The sequence below is a fragment of the Schistocerca cancellata genome, chromosome 11 (genome assembly GCF_023864275.1).
Source record: "Schistocerca cancellata isolate TAMUIC-IGC-003103 chromosome 11, iqSchCanc2.1, whole genome shotgun sequence".
Taxonomy (NCBI): Eukaryota; Metazoa; Arthropoda; class Insecta; order Orthoptera; family Acrididae; genus Schistocerca; species Schistocerca cancellata.
The window spans coordinates 121,804,402-121,817,733 of record NC_064636.1 but is presented as its reverse complement, the minus strand read 5'-3'; the positions used below and the strand labels follow the sequence as shown (position 1 = coordinate 121,817,733).

General features: G+C 45.0%; 1 protein-coding gene across 2 annotated transcripts in view; it reads right to left on the bottom strand.

The window, feature by feature from the left end:
• LOC126108705 (uncharacterized) overlaps positions 1 to 13,332 on the bottom strand; it is a 144,985-nt gene that overhangs the window by 25,518 nt on the left and 106,135 nt on the right. For both annotated transcript variants that reach the window (XM_049914023.1, XM_049914022.1), the window contains one exon: positions 7,846 to 7,872. In XM_049914023.1, coding sequence (XP_049769980.1) covers positions 7,846 to 7,872 — 27 coding nt within the window. The remainder of the gene's footprint in view (positions 1 to 7,845; positions 7,873 to 13,332) is intronic.

Sequence of the window (13,332 nt, the reverse complement as noted above, 5' to 3'; positions counted from 1 at the left end):
CCCAATGATAGCAAGAAAGATATAAAACCAAATTCTACGAAGTAATGGCAACATCTATCCTCACACGTGGAAGTGAGACTTGGAAAGTAACTAAGAAACGCCAACAAAACAAAACAGTCAGCTGAAACGAAATTTTTCAGACAGTGAAAGGATGTACTCATTGAACCCTCTGCCAGCCACTTAATTGTGAATAGCACAGTAATCACGTAGATGCAGATGTACTCTGAGAGAACAAGTAAACAGTTCTCAAATGGGGACAGAATTAAATACATTTTGCACCAATGAAAGAATGGAAAATGCGACGATAAAATGAAAAAGCACATTGAAAGAATAAGGCAGAAGGAATAGTTGGACATGTAATATACTTTATGCTGTAGGACAGAGATACAGGAATACCAAGGAAAAGCTGGCATCTGCGAAGGTAGAACAGGCTATAAAGTTACTGCCTGAGTTAAAGAAGATGATGAAAGAATATCAAACCAGTGCCGTCAACAGTATTTCATTTACACACGTGGACTTTACAAGCAAAAGATGAAGAGGCAGAGAAAATGTATGACGGCGCCGGATAGGCAACTCAGTATCTAAGGGAGATGTTAAACTAGTAAACAGGGGAAGATTAAATGCTGCGGTAGGGGAAGGAACATAAAACAGTGTTATCGCAAAATTTGGGTTCGGTGGTATGAAGGGGAGAGGAGAGACAATACTAGAGTTTTGTGATAAACATCGGATAGTGGTAGCGGATACACCGCTCAAAAATCATAAAAGCAGGAAGTATACTAAGACGCGGCCTGGAGTGGATGCTAGATGTCAGCTTGATGACGTTATTGATAGGCTGAGATTCCGAAATGAGATAATGGATTGTAAAATTTAATCAGGGGCAGATATAGACTAAGACCACAATGAAATAAGGATAAACAATAGGCTGAATATAAAGAGAACTATCAAGAAAATTAAGTGTGGCAATGAGGAGAATCTGAAAATGGGTGGATTTGCTGTAATGAATATTACAGTAGGTAGTTCAGTTAAAGGGGAAGGGGTCATCAAAGGAGCTGGAAGTGTGTTCCTCGAACCACTCCGTCACAGTCCTGACCTTGTGAGATGGGGCATTACCTTGTTGAAAAATGCCACTGCCGTCGGGAAACATGTTCGTTCTAAAGGGGTGCATATGTTGTGCCATCCAGTGTACGATACACCTTGGCCGAGCTCCATTGAACCCACGAATGCCCGTGTCAGTGGTTTCCAGAGCATAATGGAGCCGCCGCCAACTTGTCTCCGTACCGCCGTACAGGTGTTGAGGGGCTGTTCCGCTGGAAGGCGACGGATTCGCGCCCTGCTATTGGGATGAAGAAGGTATCGGGATTCACACAGCCATTCAAGGCTCTGCCACTGTTGCACTGTCCAGTGCTGAACATTCCAGGCGAAGTCGTCAGTATCGTGCTGTTCATATCAGCACAAGCATGGGTCGCCGGCTGCGGAGGCCCATCGTTAGGAGTGTTCGGTGCACTGTGAGTTCAGACACACTTGTGCCCTGCCCAGCATTAGAGTCTCGTGTTAGTTCCGCCACAGTTGGCAGCCTGTCCTGTTTTGCCAGTCCGCCCAGCCTACTACATCCGACATCTGTAATGGGAGGTGGCCGCCCAACCCTACGACGTCTGGAAGTGATTTGTCCTTGGCGTCGAAGACATTCTCCACAGCTCTCCTTGCAGTTTTTGAAATGCTCGTACCTAACCTCCAAGCCATCGCAGTCTGCCCTCGGTCAAACTCAGACAGAGCGCGCGCCTTCACAATTCTACACACAGACAGCACACTTACTGATACCACATGCACCGTACGTGTGTGTGATCAGCAGGCATATCTCGCCGGCTGACGCCGCTATCGCCTGGATGGATTTATATCGATAGTAGGCCATTATGTTCTGGCTGATCAGTGTAGGTACGAGTAGAATAACTGAGAAAAAACTTTCTGTAATGGAAGAAATATTGTCGGCCGGAGTGGCCGAGCGGTTCTAGGCGCTTCAGTCTGGAACCGCGCGACCGCTACGGTCGCAGGTTCGAATCCTACCATTGGCATGGATGTGTGTGAGGTCCTTAGGTTAGTTAGGTTTAAGTAGTTCTAAGTTCTAGGGGACTGATGAGCTCAGAAGTTAAGTCCCATAGTGCTCAGAGCCATTTGAACCATTTGAAGAAATATTTAAACTGATATTCGAATGAAAGAAGTAGGAAAATACTGGGGAAAAGACAGGAATAAAGTAATATGTCCTTAGGAACTAAGCACAGGGAAACCATGTCAAGAATGCTGCACGAAAATTGTGAATAAATCGAAAAAGAAATGATCGTCGGAAAAGATAAATTCAACATACAGAAAAATCAAAATCACATCCGTTGAATTAAATGGAGGAGTGTCAACATTAATAGTGCACAAAGAGTTACGATGTTAAACGCAGAGGAGAGACAGGATAAGTGGAAAGACGGTGTTTAATGGCTTTAGGAGGGAAACGAGCTGTCAGTGACGAGCTGGAAGAAGAAACAGACGTCAATAAGGGGTTCATTATTGCAGTCAGAGTCTGACACAGATATGGAGGACTTGCGCTTGAATAAGGTAAAAGAAATAGATACTCAAGTTTTGCAATTCCTAAATGCGCTGGGATTAAACGCAACAAAACGACTTTTCATGTTGTGGTGGAGACTTTCGAAAATATCATCGGTACAATTCCAAACGTAGTAAAGGGAAACAAATGCGAGACTTATTGCACAATCAGTACAGTAGCTCAATTCAAGTTTCAGAAACAAATAGCATAGGATGCAAAAATAGTCGTGGACGTGGCCGATGGTTTTGCTTTAGAAAAGGTAAGGGCAGTTCTGAAGAGGCAACACTTAAGAAAAATTAAGGCTCTTTTATGGGATTTGTAGACCTAGGAGAAACGTTAGGGAATGTCGAATGGTGAAGGATTATCGAAATTCTGAGAAAATAACGGTGAGCATTACGGAAAGACGTGAAATATACATATGTAAAAGTATCAAGAAGTAACAATTAGTACTGAAGACAAATGACGAAGTGCTCGTATTAAGAAAGCTATAAGACAGAGATGAAATCTTTCATTCTCACTGTTCAATGTGGCCGCGCGGAGTGGCCGCGTGGTTTGAGGCGCTGTGTCACGGATTGCGCGGCTCCTCCCGCCGGAGGTTCGAGTCCTCCCTCGGACATGGGTGTGTGTGTGTGTGTTGTTCTTAGCATAAGTTAGTCTAAGTAATGTGTAAGTCTAGGGACCCCAGACCTCAGCAGTTTGGTCCCTTGGGAATTCACAAACATTTGAACATTTTGTTCAACGTGTACATCGCAGAAGCAGTGACAGGTCGGTCCAGGAGTGGGGTTAAACCACAGAGTGAAAGATCACCAGCAATAAGATTCGCAGATAACATTGTTCATGTCAGTGACAGCAAGGAATATTTGCAGAACATCCTGAATAGAATGAACAGTCTACAGAGCACAGAAAATGGACTGAGAGTAAATCGAAGAAAGGCGAAAACAGTGAGGTGCGGAAGAAACGTGGTTTCTTATCAAGAAAATTGTCCTTGTTTTGAGAAAGATATTTCTGAAAATGTGTGTATGGACTGTAGCTTTGTGTGGAACCGAATGTCAGACGAGGAAATCCCAGAAAGAAGAGAGTCAAAGCGTTTTGGACGTGGTGCTATAGAAGGATGTTGAAAGTTAGGAGGACTGATAAGATACGGAATGGGGAGCGGAGAAGATTATAATGAAAACATTTACAAAAAGAAGAGACGTGATGATGGCTCATGTGTTAAGAATCAAGGAATAACTTTTATGATGCTTGAAGGAATTACAGAGTATGAAAATCGTAGGGCAAGACAGAGACTGGAATATACGGAAAGAACAATTGAGGACGGAGAGCGCAACTGCTGCTCTGGGGCGAAAAGTTGGCACAGGAGAGGAAACCGTTGCGGCCACTGGAAAACCTGTAGGGACATTGATAAACGAAAAAGAAAATGGGACAGGAAAGAGAGCGTTGACTATTGAATATATTTGAATTTCCATTGACATTTGCAATCAAAGTTCATCATAAAACCTGTACTGAAGCTGTGTCTCGCTCTCCTCTGCTACCAGACAGTGCTACAGGTTGTCCCATGTTTATACAGGAAAGACGTACAGGAACGTCTTCATGTTCTTACATGTTTCTTCTCCCCACATTAGTTTAGGTATCTCGTTAGTTAAGTTTTATCGAATACTTTTATGGAAGAAAACTATATCCCTCAAGGAGATGTTTCAACTGTGACGTGGTGTCTGATGGCTATAACTAACAATACCTCAATGGACTGTTCGGGCGCTTTAGTTGCGGAGAGTTTTTCAATTTTCAATACGTCTTTCACAATTGCAGCAAATACGCACCAACTGCAGATGATTGCTAAGAGACTAGAGAGATGGGCACACAGACCTGGATTCAAGTAATTGTCAAAAAATAAACTGCATGTCTTGCTTTTTAACAGTTACCGTCATCCTTTCCGTCTTCCAGAACTGAAACTGAGGGACATCATTTTACATTTGAAGGCGTCGGTGAGGTACATGGGCATCCATTTCCATCAGGCGTTGACGTGCCTGTCACATCTGAGGAACTTTTGCCCTCGATCGATCAAAGCCCTTGAAATTTTAAAGCGTGCAGCACACAGAGTTTTGGAAGAAGATCGAGCAGGCCTGATCCAGTTTTAAACAGCGTTTGTCTGGTCCCAGCTTCATGATGGATTGATGATCAGACCTTCCAGTCCATCATATTTGGAGGTCCACTGGGTGGGCATTAGACTGGCAACAGGTGCATTCAGAGCCTCTTCACCGAAGCTCGCCAGCCACCACTTCTAATCTGATGGCAGCTGCTCGCCGTAACCCATCTCCACGGCTGAGGTCGCTAATGCAATCCTGTGCAGTGGCGCTTGACCTGATGGTAAGGCAGTTGGGATTCTGGTGGCGGAAAAAGCTTTTACTGCCAGTATTTGGGTGCCGAAGGGAGGAGAGGTGGTCGCGTAAAGCTCCTGGTCACCAGGCTCTACGCCAGTGTTCTCGTTTGAATATCAAAGCTGTCTGCAGTGTCTCACGAAGTGGGGGCATGCAGCAGTGTTGATTGTGGTTTGTCTGCTGGATGGGGATGTTTAGTTTGGTGGCCCCCTTTGTGTCATTCATGAGGAGCAGGCCTTGTGCCAGCACTGGCTTTCACCCTCTCCTTTCCCCTGTCATCATCATACAAAACAAAGATCACACTACACACACACACACACACACACAATACATACATGGAATATTACAAATATTGTAATGGATCACGTTGTAAATAAAAATAAAACAAAAAAGCTACTCACTGTGCAACAAGCTTACAAAATGTCGTGCAAAATCTAATTGCCAGCATACCGTACTGATTCTCTCCCACTCACAGAGTGGCTTTTCGATAATCGTCTGTGAGCAGTGGCACCATTTGGGAACCGAACAAAGAGCTGTATTTTAAAAGTGGTTGTGGCGAATACTAAGCCTTTCACCACAGATGGAGTAATTCACCAACATATTATGTGTAGAAGCCATTATTTATTTTAAATTTGAATGATTTTAAAGATTGTAATTTTTTAGGTATATTTACTAACGTCTTACATGAACACATGAATTTTAAGATTGTTTATTTAAATGTATCTAGACAGAGAGGATCCCTTGGGTACTCAATGGTTTTCCCTGTGTCCTCAGAGTCTGCCTACCAGATGCTTTCACAATCCGTCATGCTGAGGTATAGGCTATTTGGAAGGCCCTGTATCGTATGAGATGATACAAAGGAAGGTTGTGTCTACACTGATCCAGTACCGTTAGTGATCTACAGACTCTTCAAAATAAGCGTGTAGGTGAAAAGGTTTCGCAAAATATAGGAACTGCATTTCTCTTGCGGCCACATTGTGGATAGGTGGTGGTGTTCTGCTAGTAACTGGGCTGGAAATCAGCAGGTAGATATAGAGCTGAAGGAGGCCTGTAGGGAGTGTCAGTTGAAGAAAGCATCATTCCCTTGGAACCTGTGAACTCACCGTTGAACCAGAAGGTCAGGCGTGAATGGGGAGGTGAGTGGCTGGAGGTGAAGCACAGCAAGCTGGGGGCTGAGGTGCCAACTGCTCGCCTGTGGCGTCCCTCCTGCAGGATCACACGGGCGGGGTCAAAACCCACTCACTTGTCACCGTACTTGATGTAGCTCTTTGTGGGTGGCGTTTTCTCCGTAGAAAGTTCCAGCCATTTGCGAAATTCGTTGAACTGTCCAGATTTCACTCTAAGCTGTTAGGTTGGAGGCGTTTCAGAGCGGTGTCTCATCCCTTACCAGTCCAACATTCAGTCAGATACAATTCCTGCTGCTCCATTTAAAATCTTTCATTGTACCTTTCCTCTTTTAGTTGACTGCTTTACAAATCATGATTTCATACATCATAGTCTCTCTCTCTCTCTCTCTCTCTCTCTCTCTCTCTCTTGCTCTCTCTCTCTCTCTCTCTCTCTCGCTATGTGTGTGTGTGTGTGAATTCCTAAGGGACCAAACTGGTGAGGTCTCTAGACTTACACACTACTTAAACTATGTTAATAACAATACCCATGACTGAGGGAGGGCTCGAAACTCCAGTGGGAGGGGCTGCATAATTCGGGACATGGCACCTCAAAGTGGGCGGCCCACACAGAGTGGAAATAATGTAAAACATATTGTGACTGTGTACTGGAAACTTGTAGTTTCAATACAGACTAGCAACAGTCACAGAAAAGCCTTACGTAAAATATTGCCTGCGAATTCTCAACTGCGTCTTATGTAGAAAGTAATATCAATAGCTGGGTTGGATTGTTTGGTGGAAGAGACCAGACGGCGAGGTCATCGGTCTCATTGGATTAGGGAAGGAAGTCGGCTGTACCCTTTTAAAGGAGCCATCCTGGGATTTGCCTGGAGTGATTTAGGAAAATCACGGGAAACCTAAATCAGGATGGCCGGACGCGGGATTGAACCGTCGTCCTCCCGAATGCGAGTGCACTGCGCCACCTTGCTGGGTTCAATAGCTGGCAATGCTGGGACACAGTGGGGTGGGGGATTACTCTGTCAAGGAATCCATCAACTCCTCCACAGAAGGAAGAAATGTCTCTTTTCATCTTCTTTCAAAGTGTATCAAACTAACATTCCACCCAACAGTCGCTTCTGTGACTATTTCCTAATAAAACACTAGAACAAGCATTAAAGATTTAATTTAATAATTGCCAACATCTTGCTTCCTTTCAGAGTCTGTGGTAATTCTGTCCATTTTGTAACGAAAATTTTATAAGAGTAGCAGTTGTCATTATGTTAACAGTTCTTTTGTATTATTTATTACAGCATAATTCTTGTACAATCATCATGTCCAACGTACTGGGTGCATACTGTTCTGGAATGAGACCTCAGGGAGAAGGCCAAAACGATGGACCAAGACACTCTGAAGTAATGATTCAGTACACATACATAAAAACTTTTGATGTCAGTTGAGCCGGCCTCGGTGACCGAGCGGTTCTAGGCGCTTCACTCTGGAACCGCGCGACTGCTACGGTCGCAGATTCGAATCCTGCCTCAGGCATGGATGTGTGTGATATCCTTAGGTTAGTTAAGTTTAAGTAGTTCTAAGTCTAAGGGACTGATGACCTCAGAGCCATTTGAACCATTTGATGTCAGTTGATTACATGGCATGCTCATTGAAACTGGATTCTGATATCGCATCTCACATAATAAATACTGCTGTAAAGACACTGTTGCACAATTGAGAACATATCTGTAACAATAGCAAAAAGTCTGGTTATGTGGACAATACATACCTCCTAAAGGTGGCTTGAATCCCAGAGCTGCAGAAAGAAAAGTAGTGTAAATACATAAAGTCAACAGAGTCTGTTTTCAATAAATATAAATGTACAAAAGTAAATGAGATAAGTGCAGCAGAATAGTATAGTTCTAAGTTTCTTCAGCAATGGCAGTCGCTTGTATACAATAGACACACATCTAAATCATGAATCAAAAAAGAAAACTTTCTACTGATGGTTTAAAAACTTAATTTTTAGACAAATTTCAATTAACGATGTTCTTATTGCGTAATTTTTATCAGTCCTAGGAATCTGCATAACAACAAATAAAATGAAAACAAAATTATATCAATAAAACACACTCAACACAGTGCCAATGTGAACAATCAAAACAGCTTTCTATAGCCCTCTGGCGTGTTCCTTTCCCTGTTTTGCCCAGTAAGAACTAGTTATTCACTTTCAATGCCTTTGAGGTTTATAGGAGATTACAGTGAAATCTGTCTTAGTTTTATTTCTTTTGAGTTCAGCTCTCACAAGGCATATCTTGAATTTCATTCATATAAGATCTTCAGACTCATCCAAAGTAACCCTAAATATTGGAAGATATCATTTAAAAAGTCTGTGAGATTTAGAAGTTGATACCTTAGTTTTAAACGGTCAAACTTAATTTCCTTTTACCCCTCTCTTAAATTAAGTTTCATTTATATAAGTAATAGGCTAAAATTGGAAATTCTGTTCTATTTTCATCTGTTCTGACTGCAGCAACAAACACAGAAACAAGTTTATGTTTCATTTGTAATGATATTTAGCCATAAGTCACAAATAATTTTATCTGTGTTTGTGAGGTATAGTTGTCATCTGTCAGTGGCTTAGGAAGGCAAAGGGTTGTTCCTTATTTAACAAATAATATTTTGAAGAACGTTAGGAAAATTTTCCCTAGCTACAATTAAAAAATTAAATTATTCCAAGGCTAATTACTAAAGATATTAACTATTTAATGATGTAAAGATATATAAGGTACACTTTACACTAACTGCGAATAAAGTAAAGTCTTGCATTCAGAATAAGATAGATCCTTGAGTAGAGATGCAATGAGCACTCTGGGACAAAACCTGTCACAGAGTTTGCTCCCCGTATTTGTATATGACATCGCATTCCAAGATAGTGGAATTGAAGATGGCAAGGCAGGAAATTAAAAAATCCAAGACAGGGCAACTACTGAAATATCCAAGATGATGGAAATACCTCACTTCTCCAAATTTTAGAATGATGGGAAATTTAAGAAGCCTACTTACGACCGCGAGAAATTCAAAAATCCCAGACTTGCGTGTGCTGCCCTATTTTGGATGCGCTCAGTATACCCAAATGGCATGTATATTGCCAATACATTTAGGGGCAGTGTTATGGAACAGTGTCTCCCATAACTGCTCTGTAATCTAATTAATGACCCATTCACCAAATTAGACTACAAATTCAATTCAATTTTCGAGCGATAAATGAAAGTGTACATGTAACTGAAACAAATGCCAGCGATTGTGAATCTAATAAGTTCTTCATTTATTGCAAGTCTATGCTGTGACTGATGTGTGTAACGTTTCTGTGTAAGCTGGGTCCGCTGGCTGGCTGTGGGAAGTCGAGAACTGCACGGCGAGAATAGCAAGTGGTTCGCAAAACTTTTTTTCGCTGAAAGGGACAGAATGCAGCCAGGTACACACTGGGAAGCAGCTGCAGTGCGGGACAGATGTGGGACGCCTTGCGTGGTCACTGCATGGGCAGCCGGGAGAAAACTGCATTCTGTAAATTCCATTGTGAGAAGGAGCAAAAAGAATAACTTTTAAAAAGATAGAGGTTTGTGGCGGGATGGGGAAAAAATGAAGCAGTCAGAGAGAGAAGTACCCATTGGATTCAAAGGAGGCCAAGAGTAACTTATGTTGAAATGTAGGGGCAGATATTCGTAGGCACCTGCTCAGGTGTTGAATATCAAAACCTACGATACTTAGAATCCTTTGTAACGTCAGATGCCATCAGATAATAAAGTGCTGTTGTCATACTGAATACTAGCTCTCGGAAGCTAAGTAAGGTTTCGCTACTCTTGTGGAAGATGCAGTTTTATAATAGGACCTGGTTAGCGATATTATACGGCTCATCGTCTGACGTGTATTGTTTCACGAAACCGTGAACAGTAAACGTTGTTGTTTAATGATCCAGGATTGTATCGCCCATCTGAGGGAAGACGAAACCAACTACTCAGTGTTTCAACAAGATGACGCTACTGCTAACAAAGCTTACAACACACTATGCGTCTTATGGAAGAGGTTTTTGGCGAAATTTTCATCTCAAAGAACCTATGGCAGCCTCGCTCCTCGGAGTTTATGCCAACAGACTTTTTTCTTCGGGGAATAGCATGTAGTGTACCGCAATCACCCATGCTTGATTCGAGATTTAAATATTGAAATAACTTCATACATGACAAGCATATCATAATCCGATGAACGGAAAAGGATTCCCAATAAAATTAGGCGGGTTCAGCCTTGTATAGTCACTCGTGGATGTCATTCCCAACATAGTGTACATAGTAACCGTACAGTTACTTTCTGAGCACCCACACAAGCAGTGGCTCTCAAGAGGCAATGTTGAGAAAGAAGAAATCTTGAGCTCTGCCGCATTTGACCAATGAAAAAATTCATAGGCCAAAAATGAAAATTTCTACCAACGCTGGGGCTCTAAGCCGGGTCTTCCGTTTAGCAGGAAGATGCATAAACTACGCTACCTTGACATAGTAGTTAGACACAACTGCGCAGACTACACAAGTGTGCTACCCCTGCTCCATCCATATTACTTTTCGCAGCACAGCCAGCCGCGGTGGACGAGCTGTTATAGGCCCTTCAGTCCGGAAACGAGCTGCTGCTACGGTCGCAGGTTCGAATCCTGCCTCGGGCATGGATGTGTGTGATGTCCTTAGGTAAGTTAGGTTTAGGACTGGCGACCTCAGATGTTAAGTCCCATGGTGCTCAGAGCCATTTGAACCATCATTCGCCGCACACCACCAAAGTTGCGTCCCCTAGCCCTCTTCCCTCTTTTCGCTCACCGCATCGCAAAAAGTCCCTTGCAAGGGCGGGTGAAGAGTGCTCTGCACTGAATGATGATGTTAGCCCTGACGGCTCATATACACTGCTGAGCCAAAATATTATGACCGCCTGCTTCATAGCCTGTTTGTCCGTCTTTTGAACGAAATACATCACTGATTTCGTGTAACAGGGTTCCGACGTTTTGGAAATTTTGAAATTTGTAGTAAGTTTGTATGGGACCAAACTGCTGAGGTCATCGGTCCGTAGGCTTACACACTACTTAATCTATCTAAAACTAATTTATGCTAAGGACAACACACACACACCCATGCCCAAGGGAGGACTCGAACCTCCGACGCCGGCAGCCATGCAAACCGTGGGAAGGCGTCTAAGACCGCACGTCTACCCCGCGTGGCCCCGACGGTTTGTTGGCACAGCTCATGTAAATCGCGTAAATAACGGGCCGCTGATTTGCTTACGCAGTGATGGCACCAGATAGCGACTCAGATGGCTACCGTAGCATTTACATCAGACGCATTTGGTCGCCGAGACATCACCGTGAGTTCAGTATATTGCTCCTCAAACCACTGTAGCACGGTTCTCGCTCCGATACACGGACCATTATACTGCTGAAAGATGACATCGCCGTCGGAGAAGACGCCGAGCATGAAGGGACGGCCGGCCAGAGTGGCCGAGCAGTTCTAGGCGCTAGAGTCTGGAACCGCGTGACCGCTACGGTCGCAGGTTTGAATCCTGCCTTGGGCAGGGATGTGTGTGATGTCCTTAGGTTAGTTAGGTTTAAGTAGTTCTATGTTCTAGGGGACTGATGACCTCAGAAGTCCCATAGTGCTCAGAGCCATTTCAGCCATGAAGGGATGCAGGCAGTATGCAACTGTCAGTGTGTCCCCGGTTACTACCACAGGTGCCACGCAAGTGCAGGAGAATGTCTCCCACACCATAATACTGCTCCCACCAGCCAGTGTCAGTGGGTCGCTGCACGTTTGAAGCCGCCGTTCACCTCGATGACGACCATCGACGTTGTGTAGCAAAAATGTGGTTCACCCGAAGAGCCGACACTTTTCCATTGATCGACGGTCATACCCCGAAGGTCCTGTGCCCGCTGCAATCGTAACTGACGATGTCGTTGCCTCAACATGTGAACACGTGGGGGTGGTGTGCTGCGGAGCTCCGTGTTGAGCAATGCACGATGGGAGGTGTGCTCCGCAACACTTGTGCGTGCACCAGCACTGTGCTCTTTCGGCAGAGGTGCCCCAGACCACCATCCGTGCTGCTTCACATAGCAGAGAAGCCTCCGAGCCCAACGTCCTGTGAAGAATAGTGGACGTCTAACCATTCAGCGCCTAATAGTAGTTTCACAGTCGAACCCCTTCCCACAGATGCTCACGACAGTAGCACGTGAACATTCGACCGTCTCTGCCGTTTTAGAGATACTCGTTCACAAGTTCTGCGTAATAATAATCTGCCATTTGACGAAGTCGCTTATTTCGGTGGATTTCGCCATGTGCAGCCCGTATCTCCGCCGTCCGTGGCTGCTCCACTTACGCACTTTCATCACTGCGTCACGAGCCCGCAGCGCCAGCAGGCGGCGTCCAGCGACGCGGTGGGCTGTCGTCGTAATGTTTCGGCTTATCGCTGCCTGTTCTTTCGGACATGTCGGGAAGAAAAGACACCACTCATATACACTCCTGCAAATGGAAAAAAGAACACATTGACACCGGTGTGTCAGACCCACCATACTTGCTCCGGACACTGCGAGAGGGCTGTACAAGCAATGATCACACGCACGGCACAGCGGACACACCAGGAACCGCGGTGTTGGCCGTAGAATGGCGCTAGCTGCGCAGCATTTGTGCACCGCCGCCGTCAGTGTCAGCCAGTTTGCCGTGACATACGGAGCTCCATCGCAGTCTTTAACACTGGTAGCATGCCGCGACAGCGTGGACGTGAACCGTATGTGCAGTTGACGGACTTTGAGCGAGGGCGTAGAGTGGGCATGCGGGAGACCGGGTGGACGTACCGCCGAATTGCTCAACACGTGGGGCGTGAGGTCTCCACAGTACATCGATGTTGTCGCCAGTGGTCGGCGGAAGGTGCACGTGCCCGTCGACCTGGGACCGGACCGCAGCGACGCACGGATGCACGCCAAGACCGTAGGATCCTACGCAGTGCCGTAGGGGACCGCACCGCCACTTCCCAGCAAATTAGGGACACTGTTGCTCCTGGGGTATCGGCGAGGACCATTCGCAACCGTCTCCATGAAGCTGGGCTACGGTCCCGCACACCGTTAGGCCGTCTTCCGCTCACGCCCCAACATTGTGCAGCCCGCCTCCAGTGGTGTCGCGACAGGCGTGAATGGAGGGACGAATGGAGACGTGTCGTCTTCAGCGATGAGAGTCGCTTCTACCTTGGTGCCAAT